At 34.7% G+C, this 20,811-nt stretch overlaps 1 protein-coding gene across 3 annotated transcripts in view; it reads right to left on the bottom strand.

Moving 5' to 3' along the window:
* Positions 1-20,811, bottom strand: part of FAT4 (FAT atypical cadherin 4) — a 158,506-nt gene that overhangs the window by 76,481 nt on the left and 61,214 nt on the right. For all 3 annotated transcript variants that reach the window (XM_044767261.2, XM_070504723.1, XM_070504722.1), the window contains 3 exons: positions 12,143-12,274; positions 4,038-4,299; positions 2,351-2,701 (listed from right to left, as the gene is read on the bottom strand). In XM_044767261.2, coding sequence (XP_044623196.2) covers positions 2,351-2,701; positions 4,038-4,299; positions 12,143-12,274 — 745 coding nt within the window. The remainder of the gene's footprint in view (positions 1-2,350; positions 2,702-4,037; positions 4,300-12,142; positions 12,275-20,811) is intronic.

The raw sequence follows: 20,811 nt of genomic DNA, 5'->3' as shown, positions 1-20,811 counted from the left end.
ATTGTGTATGTAGCATACATAGGTAAATTTATTCAGCAATAATTACAATTATTTTATTCTCAAAACACTCTATGGCTCCCCAATATTTTGAAGAGTATATGAATTTATTTCTAGAATAATAACAAAATGATTATCAAAGCCAGAATATTTCCATGAAGCTTTAATTTTTAATATTTTGCCTCGATATAATCCTTTCTTAACTATATGTATGGAAGCCTTGACATTAAGACATACACTATTTATCTTGTGAAAACAGCAATAGATTTGCTTTATTCTTATTAAATGATCATGTAACCTAAAATTTTAGGTTAAACTCTGAGAGAATCTAGATATAGATAACAAAAAATGTTAAGTTTATTTTCACATAAAATTTCTTTATCTAAGAATATTATAATATTAGTTCATCAGGAACCTCTTGATCAGAGATTAAAATGAATTTGTTAATTAAAATAACGTCTAAATAATACTGTTTGTGAAATACTTTGACAGCTATTTAGTGTAACTGAGACGGCAATTTTAAACAAACAAGGTTACCCTTGTACACTCTTATCGTAATCCTTGAAATTCAGAGAAAATAGGAATTGTGTCCTATATTTTAGGTCAAGGTACAGGAAATTACACTGATAAAAGTATTCAAAACTAAAACAATGGGAAAACGCAGCTTGAAACTTTTACCTAGCACAATTAAAGGGGAAAAAAAAACCTATGAAAAGTAACTTGAAGTCAATGGTTAATATAGGTCTATGGATACGTGTGCATGGAATATTCCAGCAGGTTTTCACAAAGAAAGATTCTTTTTTGCTATTTTCCCAGTTCTCTACATTTTAAAGTATGAGCATAAATGAAATTTATTCCAGAGGAACACACAACCCTATGAAACAAAGGGCTCTCGCTAATACATAATAAATAAATCACAAAGAAACATGGCAGAAAATTCTTCACTACTGAAAAGTAGTGACCAGTCACAAGGACAAATAAGAAAACATCATATCCACGGAGCAGGTGAAATAACTAAGGTTGTATTAGAGAAATCAACTTCCTAAATAGAGAGTAACCTCAATTGTGTACAAACGTCTAACTGGGGCCAATCACAGAGCTGGATTGATGGAGGTGAAATACAGTATGCAATACTCTTAGGTCAGGACTGGGTACATACTAATACTTGGCAAATGTTGAGCATTGTTGTTAATATTATTAGCAATAGTAGTGGTGCTAATTATTACAGCCACTTCTAATTTAGAATCAAGTGTCCAATACTAACTTGAATAAGAGGGGAAAACCTCAAACGCACTTACTCAATGAATCCTAAAGAAAGCATTTCCAATTTTGTGAATTGAAATATATATAAAATACTGTGCTTTTTTCCTCTCCTATCTTTCTAAGTGACATTTCTAGACACTCCTGAAAGGAAACTAAATATAGAACAGAAAGTTGAGATAGAATGGTATTCTGAGATTACATAAATCATCCAAGTCAGTAAGACCAGGAAATTCTAAATTAAGGTTGATATGCCTAAATCACTAGGCATATCCTGGGGCTAGAGGCCTATTTCCTCTTCAAAGTGCTGTCTCTTGTTTTTTCAACTGACAGGACATTTAGCTGCATCTAACAGAAGAGAAAACAAGGTATTAATTTTCCAAACAGTTTAGTTAAAGACTGATAATCTGTACAGTGTTATCTCTAAGGCAATACTAGCTGATATGCGTATGTGCCAAACGGATCTTAGAAGAAAGGCCAGAAAAGTCGTATTTTAAAAGAAAGTTTGTCAAATGCTTTTGCCATAAATAAAAGTCAAACACATGTAAAGTCGAGATTTAATGAAAAATCTCAACTTGATCATATAACAGAAGTTAGAGATCTGAGATGGCCCTGAGTCTAAGCATGAAAATTTGCTAAAATACTATGAGCAGTTTTCAGTCAGAAATGTCAAACTATGCATTCTTTAAGCATTTTTTTTTAAGACTTTGGTTTTCTTTTCTCTTCCAAATTTTATCCTTTTAAGTTAAAATAACATATATAAACAAATATTTTTATTTATGGACAAAACCTACCAAAAAGCCATTTAATGACTTGTGCGTTATTTAACTGCAACACCGCCATGCATTTAAGAGGCAAAAAGGAAGATAACGTTTCTAAAGGTAAAACAATTGCTCCTTAACTCTTATAAATAAGAATTTAACTGATAAAGTACTTATTTTTTAATCCTTTATAGTTAAATGATAAATCTATTCCTCAATTTTGAACCTATATTCACAAAATGAAATTTTGTGATAGATGAGTGCAGCAAATAAATATAATATAAATCTATGACATTTTTAATTTTTTTAAATATATAAAATAAAGTACATACCATCATCTGCATCAGTAACGTTAAAGACAAGAACAGTAGATCCCAGAGGCAGATTCTCCATTAAAGATGTGCTATATGCATTCAAGCTGAAAATAGGTGGGTTGTCATTTACATCTAGTATATTGAAATAAATCCTGATGGTAGTAAATTGTCCCCCACCATCTTCAGCTCGAACAGTGAGGATATAATATTGCTGTGCTTCATAATCTAATATTCGAGTCAAATTAAAGACTCCAGTAACTGGATTCAGGAAAAATATGCCATCTTCATCATCTTCATTCACAATATATGTAATTTCTCCATTCACACCAGAGTCATCGTCTGTAGCTAAAATAGCTGCTACCAAAGAACCTATCAAAAAGAATAAATTAATAGCGTAAAATTAATGGGACAAGGGTATTGCTAAGAGAACATACACAAAGACACCAAAAAAATTTATTAGTACAGTAAAATATTTTAGCTAGAGAATAACTATGAAAATATAGTGAACACAACATTCTTCAGATTTCCACATGAACACTGATACCAACATTCCCAAATACTAACAAAGCATATAGCATATGAGCTATCCAGTAGATCTTATGTTGCAATGTAAATGTTCTGGGGAATTAATAGTACTTCTGACATTATTTTTCTACTTGGTATTGCAAATTCACAAACTACTGACGAATTCAGTGAACATATATTGGGGCCCATTGCTGGTGTCAGGAACTGGGAATTCCAAGCAGTAAGAGAGCCTTATGCCCAGGGAATACCACTTGACAGCTCATACGGTCATTGCTATAAGTAGGGCAAGAAATAAATGTGATGGGAATTTCATGGCAGACATGAGCAACTCATCATGGGGAGTGAAGAGAAACCGCAATGAGAAGTCATCTATAAGTGTTTCATTCCTTTGTCAAAGGAGTTTCCAAAACATACGCCTTATTATTGCAAATTCATTCCAAATGTAATTGAGAATAAAATTTAAATTTTAGATAAGAATTTCCAATAACGGAAACAAAGCACACATATACCAGGAACATGGATATCAAGTACTTAAACTCAACAACCACGACATAACATGTTCAGAGAAATAAGATAATTAATTCAGGATTCATATTCTACTAACAATTATTGAGCACTTACTAAATCCTCAAGCCACATGTTAGCAAACTCATATATGCTTTCTAAATTAACCTTGACCATAATTCTAACAGGAATTATTGTTTCTGTTTTACGGAAGGAGGAACTGAAGCTAAGAGAAATGAAGTAACTTGCCCTGGGTCATAGAGTTAGCTAGTAAGTGTTAGAACCAGAACTCAAAGGTTTTCACATGCTTTTCTTTGCTCTTTCTATACACAGCAGCATAATCACATTAGACATATTTAAAGTGGAAAAACAGTATCAAAATTGTGGTTGCCAGAAAAATTACCAACCCATGTTACAAATACTTTCAGCAACAGAAATATCTGTAATTAGTAATCAGATGGATGGCTAACTTCATCTGCTCTCAGAAGTCTAGTAATTTGCTTGGGAATTGTAGCAAAGATGGTTAATCACAAAAATTCAGCATACAAATTTTTATACCTAATAGTATATGGTAAAAGCTTGTCACTAATTAAACTAATTAATAACAGCCAAAATGTAGTCCATAACTGTAGTCAAAGGTGATCCCTACAAATACACTTACGGGTGCATCACCTACCTGGGGTTGTGTCTTCTGGGATGTCAAAAGAATACACAGGTCTGGAGAACTTGGGTGTGTGGTCGTTCACATCACTGACTGTGATATTAATTCTCATATCTGAGGACTGAAGACCATCATCGGCGCGAACCAGCAAGGAATATTTGGAACGGCGTTCTCTGTCCAACCTCTTGGTAGCTATCAGATCTCCAGATTCAGGGTCAATGCGGAAACTGTCATCAGCTCCACTAATGATGGTGTATGTGACGAGAGCATTTGCACCCTAAGAAGAAAAGATGAGGATGTGAACTGTTAGAACTAGAACAGTAAGAGCAGTGCTCCTTATGTTGAATACGTATTTGACAAAATGAGGCTTTGGGGCTTAATTTCATACGATACTGTAAGATTTCAAAAGCTAACAGTCCAGTGTAGTACATCATTACACAGTCTTTCACCACTCACTTCATTGAATAACTCAAATCTCAGCCTGCTACACACTGGCTACATAATTTTTTAATTCAGAAAATATACACATGGAAAGGAGTAAAGTTGTCACTGTGGAAAATACAGATGATACTACTACTATTAACCACATAACCAGAAGTTTTGCTAAAGGCTTGCTCTGTGCCAAGCACTACGTATGCATTATCCTACTGCAGTTCACAACTCCGTGACATACTATTCCACAAATGAAGACACTGGGTTCCGAGATGCTTGTTAACTTACACATGGTTGCACTGCAGTGCTAGTGTAGATTTCAAACCCACATCTACCTGACTCTGAGCTTGTGCTCTTCTTGCTTCAGCATGAAAAGGTCATTCATTTGGGCAAGTGCTAAATGGAGGAAGCTTGTAATAAGCACCATAAGAACCAAGAAGAGAAAGGGATAATTTTGAGTTGATTTATGCAGGGAAGAAATAATGGAGAGTGTGTGTGGAGCTGAATTGGGTTTCGTAGAATGGCATTTTTTATGTTTTAAAAGCAAAGACTAAAGACAAACATTTGAGGCAAAAGTGCAGAGGGAAGGAGAATGATGCGCTTGGCTTACTCACTGTTGAACAGTTGGGCAGTGTGGAGAGATTCAACGTAGAACGAAAGAAGAAAGTCAAGCTAAAATATTACATTATGGGTACATTTTGAAGAATCTGCATTGTAACACAAACTGGTCTGAGTTTTACAGCCAAGAAACCACTCATCTTGTTTTAGTTGGAAGCAATCTTTTAAGGCTCTTGATAATGTAGGATGGACTAGAGTGGGGAGGGTTCAGAGAAGGCAGATAGGGAGCACAATTTGGGCCCAAGAGACTGGGGCTTCATTTCCTCCAGGTGAAACTTTGCACAATCTGTTTCTTTGCAGGTTCCAAGTCCCTGTCCTATAAAGTGAAAGCAGGGATGATTTCTCATCTTCTCTCAGGTCTTTGAGTTGTGGTCCTCAAAAACTTTGAAGCATGAACTAGGAAGTTGGCAGAAGGAATGGAAAGGTTGAGGAAAGCAGAATATTCATTCCGTGTTTATGAAGTGCTAAGCACTGCTCTGAGCGCCTCACTTCATGGGCACTAATTGATTTAATCCTTAAAGGCAAACCACTTAGAGAAGTAGTATTATCCCCATTTTGAAGATAAAGAGACTGAGATATGGGAGTTTGACCCCTGGCTATCCTGCTCTGGAAATTAGACTCTAAATTTATTATGTACCCAACATAATGCACAGGACAAATTAGTAAGATCTGAGAGATTATTGGATATAGAAATAATAGAAACAATAGTCCTCATTTGTTGAACATTCCCATATATTCTCAATTTCCTTCTTTCAACAATTCTATGTGATGGGTAAAAGTAAAAAAGAAGCAAAAAGATTTTTTTAATTTCAAATTACTTTGGCTGGGAATTAGGCAAATACTCATGCTGAAGATTTCAGGATAAGATTTACTTTGATGCAGGAGAAATTATACAGGAAAATTTTGTGTATGGTATGTTAAAAGACTGAAGGGTAGTTTCACAGAAATGGTTATGTGGCAACTAGGATTTGAGAAGGGAGTTGAGAAAAAGATATGAATGTCAACATATGTAGGTGACAATTGAAGCCACAAGATAGGTTGATAATTTAAATTAGAATAAATAGAAAAAGGAACAGCAGCATAAGGCCTGAATATGGACATTTAAAGAGTGGGGAGAAGGAACAGAGACAGAGATTGAAGGAGGAAGAAAGAGGAGGGATCCAGGAGGAGACCCAAAAGAAGGCGTGCCACAGAGGTTAAGGGGAAGGTTTCAAGAAAGAGTAGGTTTGAGCAGAGCCAAAAGTAAAGAAATTAAGGAGAATTAAAATTAAAGCACCCATCTGGATTTGATGATGGGGCATGCTAACTTCACAGTGTTTTAAAATCTATTATAAACCTATCTATATATTGTTAAAATTATCAGCAGTTTGATTTAGATATTTTTAACTATGTATATTATAACTGAAATATCGAGTTAAATATTATACACTGTGCTGATTGAGATCTGATGTTCTGGAGTCATATTTTTGGGGTTGAATCCTGCTCCGCTACTTATTAATTGTGTGCCATTGGGCAACTACTTAACCTCTATGAGCCTATGTTTCCTTGTCTGGACAACTGGGGTGACAATATTGCCTACAACACAGCACTCTTGCAAGGATTAAATGAGTTAAATATATAATGAACTTGAGAAATAGTAAGTGTATGACTAGTTGTTATTTTTATTCCTATTTTTGTTATTTTTTTAATAAGAGAAATACAATAGGTTAAGTGTATTGGATGACTGATATGTCTCCAAATGAGTAATTTGAATCAAAATATCATTAGAGTTGCTATATATCCCAGGGAAAATATGTTTTCTGATTTCCTACTATATGTAATTATTGAGTCTTGACACTGAGATATAAGTGTGTTGGAATTGTTGACTTCAAAAATTACTTTTTGATTTACATATACTCATATAGAATAAATCTAACTTTTGCAATTATCAATCTCTAGAATTTTACTTATTAAAATATCCAGGCTAAGAATTCTCAGGAAAGATATTAGGAAGAACATAAATTTAGGCTGTGCGGGAATATAAGGCTGACATGCTGGGATATGAGAGCATCTGCAGTTTCCATGCATCTTTTCCTTCATAGATTAAATATATTTTATCTTACACGGCCAAACATATAAGGGGATGATTTCTAACACTTGAAGGCAAAAATATTCTTTCAAAATGTATGGCATCTAGTGGCATTTGCTATATTTTTGTACTACATTCCCCAAGCCAATATTAAAATTTAGTAAAGTGAATGCCTCAAAGCATTTTTCAGTTTAGTAATAGAACAGCTGAGTTTGACATACTACCCGCATTTATCTTGTATATTCAGGTGTACATGGAGTATCTAACATATTTATTGTAATTGTATGGTTTAACAAAAACATTCAATGAGAGTTTTAGACTTCTAATCTGACCACATTCTGTACTATCTGTTCTGTTTCACAAGGAATTCCATTATTCTAGTAAAGCAGTCCAGGTATGAAAACAGCTACGTTCAACTCTGACCTATTAAAATGGTAAGTATTTGGAAATTAGGGGGAAGGAAAGAAACAAAAACTTATTTAAAGCTATTACACAAATTGTTTGAAATTTAGAAATGCCCTGTATACAAAGTGACTATGATAGTTAATAATCCTAAAGTTATGACAGTTTTTCCAAACAGAATCGACTACTGTTGATAAAACACTCTGTTTTGTATTCAAAATCAGCTGATGCGGTGAATTAATAGTTCTAGTGAATGTCTGAAATGTCTGGCCAAGAGTAACGATTTAATTAGGTCTTTTGAAAAGTCTATTTATTTATTTAATATCCAAAATATGCAGTATCAGCAATACCACAAGAAACAAATATCATGTTTCAGCTGTAGCACGGTGGAAATAATGCTGGTTAAAAACATTCTGCTCTCCTGAGGAACAAGAGACAAAGCATGTGGAAGGAATTCTAAAAGTAAATAGCTATAAATTGCAAATGCATTTACAACCTTAAATAGGATTTTCAAAAACAAGTATGATACCATGAAGCAAAACTCGGGTATCCTGTCCCATCACAAGCAGAATAACTCTGTTTATAAAAGGAAACAAGAGACTGACAAAGTCACGTGCTTCTGAAAGATGTGTATCTTGATCCAACACATGTTTCAAATGATATTTAAATTAAGTTGAAAATGTTCATGCTGTTTTTAAAACTGATTTCCTTAGCCAGGCATTATTCTCCAGTGCCCTAACAGAATTTCTTTAAGATACTAATACTTTCATGTTTGATTTAGTAATTAAGCAAAAGTATACAAATAATAAAGAATATGTCAACACATAAGTTGCTGATGACCTACGTAATCTTAGCATTTTAAAGCATTCTATTAATCTTTCAAAATCAATCCATTGGACAGTTGTGTGACAATTTCATGCTGATCACAAGGAAAAGAAAGCCCTTGCATTTCAATATTGAGTCCAACTCAAATTAGATGAAGAAAGAAAACATTTGGTAAGAGAGAAAGCATTTCAAATATACATATACATATTTTCAAATTTAACTAAGAGGTAAGAAGCTGAGAATAGAGTAGAAAATAAAATAAAGTTTCATCTAAAACCATCAATATTAATTTATTATAAGCCATTCAAATAAAGGAACAGTCAATAATTCTGAATGCCATAAGAAGCCTAGGTATCCATTCTGTTTGGCATAGGGCCAACGAAATGTTAGTTCCTCATGTCAGGAGTTGAAATAATCAGTAGTCATTAAAATGCTGCTAAAAAATTTAAGAGAAAAGGTATTCAAGAAGGAAAGCAACTTCTTGAGCTTAATCTTTAAAAAATAATAGTGCAAGAGCAGCTTTACAGAAATGTCCTCCTTTCCTTTAAAGTTGTAGGTGAACCTACTTCCTAATCTTCCATCCTCTCCTGTCTTCCCCCACTACCTACCCCTCTACCTCCCCAAAGACACAGATCTGATTACAAAGTACAGGCGATAGATCTTTATGCCTCAGGTACAGTCACACCCAACACAACTTTTCAGCATTCCTCTCTCCCCTGAATTGCTAACAACCATCCCTCCATTTCCTTGGTCTATTCCTGCTTTGCAGCCTTGCACTTTTCTGCCCCTTAATTCCCCACCCTATCTCACCTCTACTGTACTTCTTGTATATCCTAGATATCATCACCTTACATTCAGTATTTGTTTTTTGTAGGATGTCTAAGTGATAATGTAACTACCATGGGCTAGTCCTCCAGGACCAGCTCAACTGACCCCATCTTATCAACAGAATAATTGAGTGGGTTTTCAGGAATCAGAAGCCCTTGTCCAGTTCAGGCTGGTTGAGACCACCAACCAATCAACTGAGCTCATGCAAGTGCTGGATAAGTGGCATTTTTTATGTCAAGGAGCTAAAAAATCCACCCACAGATCATGGTAACACCCCCATTTTCTGAATAAGTGTCCTATGAAGAGGCATGAAGCTTGACTACCCTTGCCCAGATCATCAATTACCTCACTTCTCCTTACTTCCAATCATCTATCTCCACACTTCAGACCGCCCTGCCCCTCATCCCATAAATTGTGGCCAAAGCCCTGAATCAAGGAGACAGATCTAAGAGCATATGCCTCTGTCTCCTCACAGATGGATCTAGCAAGGAAGCTGATTTCTTTTCCCAAAAGCCGATGCCATAATAATTGGCTTTTTTATGCACATGAGGCAAGAGAACCTCAATTTTGTGCTGTAACAATAACGTCCGCAAGGTTACTTTTTTCGGGGGAGTGGGGCGGTGAGGAGTATTGTCCCTGAGCTAACATCTGTGCCAATCTTCCTGTATTTAGTATGTGGGAAGCTGCCACAGCACAGCTGGATGAGTGGTATGTAGGTCTGTGCTTGGGATCCAAACCCGTGGGCTGCTGAAGCAAATCATGCAAACTCAACCACTATGCCACCAGGGTGGCCCCTTTATTTACATTTTTTTAAACTTAAAAAACAAATATTGATAGAAATAAAACAAAGTGCACTAAAACCAGTGTTGATGTAAATCCAGAGAGACAGAAGGACCTTCCAAGCCATCCTCAAAAGTCATCATAAATATAAACATATCTCAAAAGATCAACTTGAAGGCAATGCAAGTGTGTGCACACATACAAACACATATAGAAAAGTCAGACGGAGAAAAATAAACATGCAGGAAGCACTGCATTTGTATTAACCCTCATTTACTATATCTTGAAAAGAAAAAACAGGGATGGAAATAAAATTATAACAGTATCAACAGAATACTATTAAAAGGGTTGAATGTTGGCATCTCCTTCAAATAATCAGTCTTATACCTTATTAGAGTATACAGTCATCCCTCAGTATTCACTGGGGATTGGTTCCAGGACCCCCCTGTGGATAATGAAATCTAGCAGATACTCAAGTTCCTTATGTAAAGTGGTGTAGTATTTCCATACAACCTACTCACATCCTCCTGTATACTCTAAATTGTCTCTAGATTACTTATAATACCTAATGCGATACAGATGCTACGTAAATAGTTGTTATACGTATTGTTCAGGGAATAATGACAGGAAAAAAATCTGTACATGTTCAGTGCAGATGCAACCAGCATAGGCCTTTCCATCCATGATTGGTTGAATCTATGTATAGAGGACCCTTGGAAATGGAGAGCTGACTGTATAAATATTATAATTAACATCATTATTGCTTCACTCTTAGAATAAATCACTCAAAATAAATAAGATTCATTTGTTCTATTCCTACAGAGAGTATAGCCAATGAAATAGTCATTACATTTACAACTCTTTGACATGAATTGTCTTTTGCGTGAGCTTACATTTTTGCTATTCTGCTAAATGAGTTAATGAAATTTTATGAATTGAAATACCTAAATATATATTAATAATGATAAGCTTTAAGAAAATGCAATATCTACTAAATTATAGTTGATGATATTCATATCTATCAATAGTAATAGAAATATTCAGTCACATGACTCTTGTAATTGTAGCTGGAATTAGGAATAAACTTTTCTGTATATAAAATTGAGTACAAGGTACTAAACTTAAAACACCAAATCTTTTGTAACATAAAACTACAATCATTTAAATGTTTATGCTGTATTTTGTTTCCTTTTTCTTAGATTTTTGGCAAAATTTATGACTAAGTGCCATTACACTTCCGTATTGGCTGTTAAAATTAATCTTACTGATTTATTCATCTTTTTAAAGTTAAAGAAATAAATTTTTAAAGATCTTAATCATAGGCCCAAAATCAAGTTTTCAGATAATTCTGAGTTTAATTGACGGTAAGGAAATTAAATTCGCCCATCTGTGTTGGGCTTAGCTTAAGGAGAAAGAGGATTCTGGTGTCTGGGAACATTGTTCCGCTTTCCACAACTTCAGAACATTAATTAAACCTTATATTTAGCAAGAAAGAGAAAACAAGCAATGGATTTTTTTCATGGGAAAACGTAAATTACAAATTATATAAGTTGCCATTCCATCTAAAGCATGATGATTACATAGCTAAACTTAAAATATAAATATAGAGGATAGTAATTGAAATTGTACCCCCAAATTTCACATTCACCACTAGGCAAGAAATTCCTGTTTATTAACATAATTGAAAAATTGTTAGCTTGCCCAATTTTCTTAACATATATGTCTATTATTGAATTATATATTTTGATATATATATGCAAATTAAATGAAAAATTTTAAATAATTTACTGTTTTCAATTCCAAATAAAATAAAAATCAATCCTTAGCTGCTATAAGATAGCAAATTGGAATGATAAAGGCATAAAAAATAGGGATATGTCTGCAGATATTTTCTATTATTTGAGAAATTAAAATAATTCGGGTAAGAAATCTAAAATGTAACCAGCAATTAACTGAATTGTGAATTGCGGATCAAAGGAAAATTACCTCTAGATAGTCTCTATCTTGGCATCCTTGTATCACATTTCAACAATTAATATTCTTTGTAAAAGAGCACACAGTGCTCAAGATTAACTATTAGGTAATAAGATTTGTCAACATATAGTAGAAATTTGATAGATCACTGTAATACTAGGTTTCAAAAATTCAGAAGCAGGCTCTGAGCTACCTCATCAGCATCCATGGCTGTCAGTTGCATAATCTTAGATCCATCTCCAATGTTCTCCTCCACAGTGAGATCCAGCATATCCGTTGGAAATACCGGTGGATTGTCATTGATATCCTGAAGTGTTATTTCTACCTACAAGGAGAGGAAGAAACAACACGTGAAGGCCCCACATGTCTGCAAGATCCCAATTAAAGCGTATACCAGGAGTCCATTCAACAAGGCCTTCCACAAAAAGGTCAGAATCTTTATACATAACATCCAAACAACAAAATACCCTAGAGAAAGTTGTGAAATCTTTGTAGGAAAATATAAAATCCAAGTAAAGATCATTTGACTGGTTAACAGTAACTGATTTTAAATAGTCGCCTTGGAGTTTATACTAGAAAAGGTCCACTGAGCAACCGCCATTTTGATTCCCAGATATGCGCATCAGTGAAGAAATGTCCAGACTTACGACTGTCTGTCATTCAACCATTAAATGTTGCCTGACACACAGATGAGGTGGCATAAAATTTCTTCCCGAAATGTTGACATATTGTCAACTAATGTCTGGGGAAAATAAAGACGTTCACATTTTGTTTTAAGAAACTCTCAGAGTTTTCCCCTTTAAAGCCAGCTCGCAACCTTTGGGGGGAAAATGCGCACGCACGTCTTCTTTTCTATTTCCACTCGTATCAGGGCTTCTTAATGTGACTAAAGCTAAACAACCATTCCTTTCAGATGCAGTGTTTATATAGATGGTAAATATTAACAGGTTTGGAAGATCCTAGTCAAAGCTATTTGTTTCTCTACCTAAGAAAAAATTGTTTAGAAGGAAGGATTTGTGGAGTCTAAATAATAACTTCAAACCATGTGTTTTCTCTTTTGAGCTAGGTGCCGTAAAAGCTGAATATCTGATAAGAAAAGGGAAGACAGCTGCTAATAAAACTGAAAGTTTCCCCAGTTGGGTCACAAAGTTAAGTCAGGAAGAAAAATCTACCCATCCATTTAGCTAAGATATAACCAGGACATTTTTCTTACAGGATGAAATGTCATGTTTTATAGTTGTACTGTAAAAACTCCATCAGATCCCAGAGTGATGAGGACTAATATGAGGAGAGAGCAAAAGAATTCTGGTTTCTCCCTTCCAGGAGGAGAGGGAATGGGGTGGGGTGGAGGGAGAAGCAGTAGGTAGGACTGTCATTATTCTCTGACAGAGAATGAATGGGAACATAGGAGAACCATGCAAATAACTGGATGAGGGATTGATAAAAAGACGCCACCATAAAACAATATACAAAATTAAGTACTAAGTAAATATTATACCTCTAGTTCTGCCTTTTAATAGGAGAGTTTTAATAATAACAAATGGCTTAAATTAGTCTAGGAAATGGTTAAGACAGGCAGTCTCGGTATGCAGAAATATGTCACTTCTGGTTTTGGTTTTGGCTAGCATCATTCTCTACACTTCCTTTCAGAGTAGATCCACAATAGCTCCAACTGCAGGCCATAAGGAGCATTTCCGGCTTCCATGAATGGTTGTAAATGCGTGGGTTTTCGAATTAGAAAGACTGGCGTTCAGATTATGGCTCTACAACTTTTAGCTGGGTAAGTTTGAGCACTTAATTCTTTTAGCCTCAATTTCCTCATCTTAAAATGGGGATAATAATGTGTCTTAGAGAATTTTATGAAGACTAAACTTTAATGATGCTGGCAAAATGCTTATCGCAGAGGAAAGTGTTCAGTAAAAAGTTAATCTCGGTTTTCAAGCTGTGAGGACAGACCTATGGGTTCCTTAGAGCCAGAGAGAGACCTTGAGAAAAGGGATTCACTAAATCAGAATTCTAGGTCCTACAACCTGAATTCAACCAGTACACTTCACTGTTCATCTCTGGTACATGGTGAATATGTCCTAAGCTTTCACGCAGGAAGAGCTGTGAAATACACACATACATACATATACATGTAACTCAAAAGGCTAAAAACTTCGGATTTAAGAATCAACAACTCTGAAATCTCATCTGAAGGTCATCCAAGAATATAATCATTAACATTCATCAGAAATTATCTTCATATTACATATGTGCGAATTTTCATAGATGTTGCATAGTCCTAAAATACAGTAGAAAAATAAATGAAGAATAAGAGACAACTGATCCAAGTAGCTCATAATTTAACCCTGACTTTTTAACTTAATAGAATTTTTTTAAGATTCTCAATTATCTTTCATCCATAATTTTGTCACTTGGTCTAAATGGAAATCAACATGCCAACCTTGTGTGAGGTTGGGTGTGTGTGTGCATGAGAGAGATTTTGTAAATATAGTTATGAGAGAATGTGCATATATGAGTGTGTGTTTATGTAAGTGTATATGAGTGTGTGTGTGTGTGTGTGTATGTAGGAAAGAATACTAAATCGAGAGCAGGGAGTATCCAGATTGGCATCAATTAAATATGACATCAAAGATGCATCAGGAAACAGTACGACGCACTAGAAACATGTGGGTAGACCAGAAAGACTCCTGATTGTAAATGGTGAGTGCATGAAATGAGTGAGCCCCTTCTATATTTTAATAGTTATAACAAACTAACTAGCACACGTGCCAGAAATTGTTTTAGGGTATATGTGTGTGTGTACATACATACACATACACACACGTATTTATACATATAAAATCGTCAAAAGCAAATAATATTATCTCCCCATTAGAGAAATGAGTTAACAAAGGTACAAAGGTTAAGTAATTACTCAATGCCACAGAGCCAATAAGTCAGTAAATTTTCTTTACTACTATACAAACCCGTCTCTCTCATGTGTAGGAGTGTGTGTTCAATAAACACAATGAATCATACTTGAAAAATATATGTCACAGCTATATAAATATATTTTCATAAATGTGCATATTATTGCTGTCTGGTATCTGGATCACTTACATTTGAATTAACTAAACATATTACCTTGGGCTAGCCAATAAATTTCTCTGTGTCAAAATTTTTTATAAAACACAAACTAGACTAGGTGATCCCTAGGCAGAGCACTAGAAGTCTTTCGTCATGTATGCTCTATGAGATTTGGGCCAACTGTATCATTTCAGGTATAGAAAAGTGTTTCCTTTTTTATTTGAAAGAATAAATTTAGTTATATATTAATCAGTTCAAAACTAAACATTTCTGAATGTGGCCATAATCAACCAGTTATGAACACAGATCTAGAACATTTCATGATGGTATTCTGATATACGCAAAGGTTATATTTTTGATTAAGGATACCATAGGTCATCCATTTAATAAGTCAGGCTGTCTTTTTTCCCAAAATCAGTGTTAGATTGTCAATCAAAAAGTTAAGAACTTCATGTTCCATTTGTTTTTCGGAAAATCTGGGTATTTTCTCTTAATTGTCCAGTCCCTCAGTCCCTCTTCTCTACTCCACAATTTCTCAGAGATTCCTGGAAAGCTTTCTGCCCACCTTCTCTAAGTTCTCTCCATTCCTGGAGCACGAATTATCTAGGAGAGGAGATGTGAACTCATTGGCACAGGTAGGTGTTATCCTGCAACCCCTTCACTTCTCCTGACCCTTTGTGCCATGTGTCTACCCATCAAGAATTCCAAGACTGTGGACTCTGTTTGTCTATAAAGTGGTCACTGATTACAATGTTTATTCATTCAATATTGTAGAATCTACCACGTAATAGGCATACGTTAGTCACTAAAAATACAGAAGAAAATAAGAGAGGTCATGGTCCCTTGCACGGAAGAAGGAAAGTTTGAAAATAGAAATATATACAAATAGAAACATTTACAGTTATCTTTGGGAAAACACATTGCTGACATCTTGTTTCCAAGAAGTTTGCCCCCTACGCCAATGATCATTCTTTAAACTGGCTTACATCTTGCCCTTGGCGGTTACCATCCTCCTGACGATTCCAGATCCTCACATGTGCTTGGCTCACTCTTGGATCTGCCACCAACCTAAGAGTCTTATTCCATTACTATGCTTTCTTTGGACTAAGATTTGGTATGATTTGTTTTGAAAGGTTATCATATAAAACACAGGAATCAAACAAAGTTTAGAGAAGATATCTGGAAACAAGAATTAAGTCAAGACTCTTTTCTTTCTGTACAATTTAGATCCCTTTAAATAATACAGACAATGGTTATTAGTGGTTTATTTTAAAATTCTGAGATCTTTCTTTAAAAATAGTCTATAATTCCTAAAGTAAACAATGTATATGTTGAAAAATACATTCCATTCTTTCACAAGACAAACCAAAAACTACTGCATAGCTAAGCTTTGAGGGCTAGCACTGCCCCTTTAATGCTTTACATTTATCTTGTACATTTGTTTAGGCTTGAATAAAGAAAATAAGTGCACCAAAATACTCACTTTGAAAAAAACCCACAAAATCTCATTTTGAACTCGGAAGCTTCCCTTCACAAATGGCTGTATTTTAAATGAAAACAAAGCAAATAAAAACTGCCAACAGCTTCCATAATTTAAGTCTAGGCAGCATTCTCAAGGTATCAATTCTGAAAGTTCATGAAAATTGACTCTCCAAGATGAAAGAAACATTACACCATGAAGATAAGGCAGTTGCATATTTTACGTCTGCCTATCGAGTGTTGACCTTTGTCCTAGCTATTTGGCCCTTCGGGAACATATGTGGTTTCACCTGCTACAATTACAGGGGCAGTTGGCAGCTTTGTGGTTGACTTAATCATAACAAAAACATCAGCTGCAGCCAATTGTCCACTGCTACCACCTCCATCACCATTTAGGTACCTCCAGAATAATGACTTTCTCAGCTCAGACACCTGATCCCTGGGCAGTGAAACCCTGGTAAATGAACAATTATATTTAGAGGCAAAAACATGACAGAGACTAAGGGAGCTAATGACCTATTAATTCAAAAACGGTCAGTCTTTTGGTAGTTTAATAAAAGTAAAAGTTAAATAAAGAATATGGCTTTACATATTGTCACTAAATTTGCTTATGCCGAAGGAAAAGAGTCCTTGATATTCAGCTTGCTGAATAGTTAAATGGATATTTAGAAACCAAAAATCTTACTGTGCAAATAGTTGCTATGAAATTAGTGCAAGGCTTTCCTCTTTTAAAATTTTTTCTGTAATATGCAATCTATCATTTTATCCTGCACTGCATCAAGAATGATATTATGTCTTGGGGATTTATCGTTATTTTTTTAAGTGAATGAATCAGATTACAAGTATATAATCCATTAGTAATTGTTAATGAGCAATAGCAATTATCAAATCATTACATATGTGTAGATATAACCATAAAACATGGTATTTCATCTATTTAAATTGATATTATGAAAGTACTACATTTTAGTCGCAGCTAAGGAATTGACTAAAATAGCAAGATCCACTATGAGCTCATTCCCTGGTTAATAAACTGATAATTGCACTGTGGTTACTATCTCAACCACAACGAAAAACATATTTTTAAATTCATAACCTCTCTGCAAGCTAAATAAAGTAGTTCTTAGTGAATCAAGATAAAAAACTAAAACATATTTTTAATTCACAACCTTCCCGCAACCTACATAAAATGGTTCCTAATAAAATAAGGATGAAAAACAATCGGGTTTTTTTTCCTTTTGGGAAATTATAGACTTTACAGTAGTAAAAGTTCAGAAATCTATTTACTTGCAAGTAGATGTATTAAAAATTTTAGAAGGAATCTTAAATATCATCTGTCCATCTCCTTTATTTTACAGAGAATCAAAAGCGAGGCATTGAAATGTCAAGTGGTCTATCTAAGAAAAACCATCATCAGCCTCCTAACACTAGCCCATTGATTTTTCCAGAGACCTGCAGAGAGAGCCAGAGCTGGGAGCAAGCTGAATGATATGCCTTAGATCAATGCCTCTAATCTTTGCATGAAGACAATGATCTTGCATACAAATATGCATTTGATGTCCACAGAAAAATGATTTTTGAAGAAATTAATATTTGTCTACTCCATATATACTTTTTACCACATTCTTGCTCATTTTTAAGTTCCTTCATATTTACATTAAGGGAAACTAATCTGTGAGAGTTCTCATGACAAGGCAGAAAGGTGGTGGGTATATATTGTAAGTAAAGAAACTGTAGTTAAATTCTCTGTAGATATCAGTGAAGGTTATTGCTTTTAAAATGTCTACAAAGCTTTCTTTTTCTTAAAAGACATAATCATAAATATTCATTTTCAGAAATGATTAAGATCATTTGGTGGGATGGACATAAAATACACCAACTATAAAATAGTAAAAAGAAGATGCACCAAGGTAAATAGTGCTTGATTAGTTGTTTTTTTCATGGCAAACATAATTATTTACACTATTGTCTTTTTATTTTTGTGGAACTGACACCCCAAAATGAAATTCCTCAAATAATACTATAACCTAGGCCACATAAATTGTGACAAAGCATTGCACCAAAAATAATGCTTAGAGTTCACACGTATGACCTCCAAAGATAGTATGATAATGCCATCAAGATTGTATTCAAATACACTTTTTAATTAACAGTTCTGCCAAGAATATTCTTCAGTAATAGTATTTTCTTGCTCTGATTTCTTTAATAAATTCATATATTGCAGAAATTGGTCATTGCAAATATCCTCAGGTTACTGAAGGTCATTTGTTCTGCTCAATTTAGTGATTTCTAGGCTCTGAGATTTTGAAAGTAAGAATTGTCCTGCTCATATTTCCATTCTCATAACTTATCCATGCCTAGCATGTAACTTTTCCCCTAGAGATAATTCTGTTTTAAAAGCAAACCCAGGTTATTTTTACATTTTTATTGGAGTCACATGCTCAGCATATTTAATAAAATAGATATATTACTGGTGTATAAGTAGTGATTAATCAAAGTTGTCCTATATTACAATGATATTTAGAACCAATGCAATCTTATTGATTTCTTAGTTCTTGTGTGCCCATCATGCCAGCATGTAAAATGTTTATGCTATGAAGTCATAGCTGATAATTCAATAACTTCATACTCAGAATGTTGACTTGAAATTTAAAGAGCTTCAGAAAAACATCTTATGTATATTTTGTTCAGAAAATCTCCCACTTGGGAGATTGGTATTTAAGATCCTAAGCAAGGCCCAGCACTACTTCAGAAGCAGCTACACTAAACAGTACAAACGTCATGAGTAAACCTGAAAGAATAACTGAGCTTGTTCAAGTGTACATTACCCTTAATAGGTCATTATGATGTCACTCCAATAACACTTTGCTAGATGATGTCCTAGTTTATATTGTGTAGGTGCTACTGAAATTTAGTGAAGAAAAAAGTCTAATCTTACACTCAAAACAATTTTTATTTCATCAGAGTGAAACAAGATGCTGAGACCCACCACTTAATGTTCTGTATGGAGGCTCAAGAGAGGAGTTGAAGTCGAAAGCAAATTCACCAAATTGAAATCCACCCGGGGATCAGTACAACATCACGCCCGAGCTGTCACTTCCCTTGGCCTTGAAAAGGAAAACTCCACCTTTCCTGCCTGCGATGAGTGTGTGTGCAGTAGGAGTGTGCCTGCAATGCCGTGAGAGGCTCAATGCTAAGGGACAACTCAACATCACCGAGCCAGGGTGGTGTGTGCAAAGGAACATTCTGTGACTTGACATTAAACTTGGGAATCAAGAGCAACATGTATTAAACAAAGATGTCAGGATAGAAATATCAAAACCATGGCTCAAGTAAATAATCAAATTTATATTTAAACTGTTTGGCAATAGCTTCACGTGTTCTCTCTTTAAATGAAGCCAAACGCTACATGACTCATTTAATTCAATGCGATTGACACGTTTTGCATGCTATCTAGGCTTCCAATAACAAGGCTTTATTTAGTAAATTTATGTCAAAGCCTGTATATACTGAGATTACATAGCAGAAGGTCTAATTAAATTTCAGCAGAAAGTTTGACATTCTACATTATTTTTTTTGTAGAACTAACCACATATTTTCATTTGGTAGAACATATATCTGACTCCTTTTTAAAATTTCAAGTTTAGAGTTAAATTCAGCCATTAGGAAAAAGAAAATTCAACACTTCCTAGTACTATCATTTATGGGTTTAAACTCTAAGTAATTCCATTTCTTAACAACAATAAAGAGCTGTATTGCCATGAAAGGATGGTGCCAGGGTTTGCATATTTCCTTCAATTTTGTTCTTCATTTCTTTCCCTATTTTGGGTGACCACTGGGAATTCTGCTGCCATGAGTCTGGGTGAAATGTTTCACTACATCCAGAACACTTCATCATGTTGCAGAGCCAAAATCTATTATGGTTTGCAAGTGACTCATATTTTAGTTATGAGAAGGCCCTAGCAAAGAAGAGTTTACATTGAAAAAGTCCTAAATGTCAGGACCGTAATGTTTGGACTACATAGGTATGCAAGGTCCGAGCATCTCTGTGAACAATGCTTTTAGGTATTTATTTATTTATGATGTATAACCGACCTAATTCAAAGTAGACTGTGGTAGCTGTAATAATAGTGTACTGTCTCATCTTGACGGTATTTCTTTAAAAGCTTTGAAACTGAAATCTTAAAGAAAATGGGAGAAATCAAATTTTGGAGAAAAGACCTATGATCCCACGCTAGGAAAGACTGGCAAGGGCTAGTTGTGACCTATTAGGGAAAACCAATAGAGGCACTATTGCATGGGTGAGTGAAC

Source organism: Equus asinus, chromosome 3 (assembly GCF_041296235.1).
Source record: "Equus asinus isolate D_3611 breed Donkey chromosome 3, EquAss-T2T_v2, whole genome shotgun sequence".
Lineage (NCBI taxonomy): Eukaryota > Metazoa > Chordata > Mammalia > Perissodactyla > Equidae > Equus > Equus asinus.
The sequence above is the reverse complement of the archived record's forward strand: the minus strand, read 5'-3'. Positions and strand labels throughout refer to the sequence as shown.